Source organism: Athene cunicularia (genome assembly GCF_003259725.1).
Source record: "Athene cunicularia isolate RWA chromosome 7 unlocalized genomic scaffold, athCun1 chr7_part1, whole genome shotgun sequence".
Taxonomy (NCBI): domain Eukaryota; kingdom Metazoa; phylum Chordata; class Aves; order Strigiformes; family Strigidae; genus Athene; species Athene cunicularia.
Window position 1 is genome coordinate 6209803 of NW_020799107.1, and position 2099 is coordinate 6211901.

Sequence of the window (2099 nt, forward strand, 5' to 3'; positions counted from 1 at the left end):
CTTGTATTCCTCATCACTAGGCTTCCTTTCCCTCTCAATGACTTCGTGCAACTGCACTAAAGTACACTTTAGAGTTTTAGCTGCTAGTACTTATTTTCTTTTTAACATAGGATTTCAATAGCCAAAACAATTTTAGTGTATTTTTGGCGTGAATCGTAGCGTGTCTTCTTGGATACAAGATCAAAGAAACCAGAACACCTACGTACCTTGCAACATGCGTTCTGATAGCTGCCCTGTTTATTTTTAAATATCCGGTCCTATAAGACGGTATTGCATTCTGTCTTGCACAGAGGACTTAGCTTTCAGAATAAACTTTTCAGGAGGCAACACACAATAAAAAGACTGATCCTTCAGTGAAAGGCCCTCTTGCATCAAAAGAATCATGTTCACTGAAAAATAACCTACTAATGCTTAACTGCTCACTTCAGGTGAGAATAGTGGAGCTTATTGCTCGAACGACCTCCTAGAAATGTTACTGGTGCTCTTTCAAAATTAATCCCACCTCCCTGCCCAAATTTTGATTACTGGACTCTGCACAAAATTCCTTCTGTTTCGCTAAGTGCCTTCTCTATTGCCAACCAGAAGAAAAGGTAACTCCTATTTGGGCCCTTCCGGCCATCAGCAGCCCAGTAAATATACAAGAAGGTGAAAAGCTGCAACAAGTCTGCGTTTGTCACCTACAAAGCATAGAAGAGGCATGACCTGCATTCTTGACTCTCTGCAGCATCAGAAATCACTAACAGCAGGAGATAACTCCATGACTGCAGCTCCCATTTAGGCCACACAGGAACAGGCACACTAAACACCCAGACGAAGCAACAGCATGACCTGAAGGCTCGCCAGTCACTTTGCTACAGCAGTTTATACAACACAGTTAAAGAACTCACTGAAGCAGTGAGCTACCTCCCATCTTCCGCTAAGAAGAGCCCAGTGCCTAAGCCACTTACTGGTCTTCTTGAGGTCAGCGGTGTTGATCCAAGTCCAGGACTAGACAGTTCATCATATATGCTTCGAACTGGTGGAGCACCCCTCTTATCCTTATGTGTGGGGACTACTGGTTGTGGGGGAGATCCTCCTGCAACAATGAAACAATGGAAACTTCCCTGTAGCAGAGATGCACAAGCAAGGTTCTTTTTTAAGACCTGAGACATTCTCCATGCTAAAGAACCACACCAAAGCGCACACAGACGCTGCACACGCTGTCACGTGCCCGCTGTCCGAACTCCCTTCCTTCCCACGTAATTTCATAGCTCTTGAAAGCAGCGACTAGCTGGCATTTAGACACGATGAAGTTAAGCCACTGCTCTCTCACTTTGTTAACTTTGGGACTGCCAATACAACAGAGAATTAAACTGATGGAAAGGTCCTGACATGGATCTCAACACTTTGTGTGGGTCTACCCACGGGAAAAAACAGAGTAGCTTGACTTAACAGTTTTCACTTGCAAAACATCTGGAAATTAAGCTTTACCAAAGTACTTTCCCATCCTAAATTCTGAGCTTCAAGGCTTCTCTCTGAACTGTTGAACGCATCCAAGAACCCTTAGAGTGTACTATATAAAGCACTCTCCCACCACGGTTTTCAGTTTCATCCTTAATCACTCATTTTGGGAGGCCTGTGTTAGTATCTTACCGGCGTTCCCCCTTTTCTAGAATTGATACTCTGAGGCTGTAATAAACCCTTTCCAAACCAGTTAGGTGACATTCACATGACTACTTTCCATTTCACAAACACTTTCCCAAGAGGCTTCGGGGGACGCGGGAACAGGACGGGGACTGACAAGAGCAAGAAGCAGGAAACCAACAGACCACCAATCACAGAATATCTCAAGCTGGAAGGGACCCAGAAGGATCACCGAGTCCAATTCTGCTTGAAATGGAAAGGAGAGAAAATTTAAAATTATCTTGCAGTTCTTTAATCCTCCCTTTCTCCTGCAAAGCGACCAGCACACTAACACCATCAGACATTTAGATTATGCCAACCCTTTTAATACAAATACTAACATCTCCCACGACATGAAATAAATCAGCAAAGCTGTTAACCACTCCTACTTCTCAGAGAAGAAAGCAGACACAGAAATCCACCACCTTAGAAACATG

General features: G+C 43.8%; 1 protein-coding gene across 1 annotated transcript in view; it reads right to left on the bottom strand.

Moving 5' to 3' along the window:
- LOC113482073 (nucleoporin NUP35-like) overlaps nucleotides 1-1151 on the bottom strand; it is a 4623-nt gene extending 3472 nt beyond the window's left edge. Inside the window, 2 exon segments of the mRNA XM_026852402.1 lie at nucleotides 742-767; nucleotides 944-1151. Coding sequence (XP_026708203.1) covers nucleotides 742-767; nucleotides 944-1151 — 234 coding nt within the window.
- Nucleotides 1152-2099: the final 948 nt, after the last annotated feature.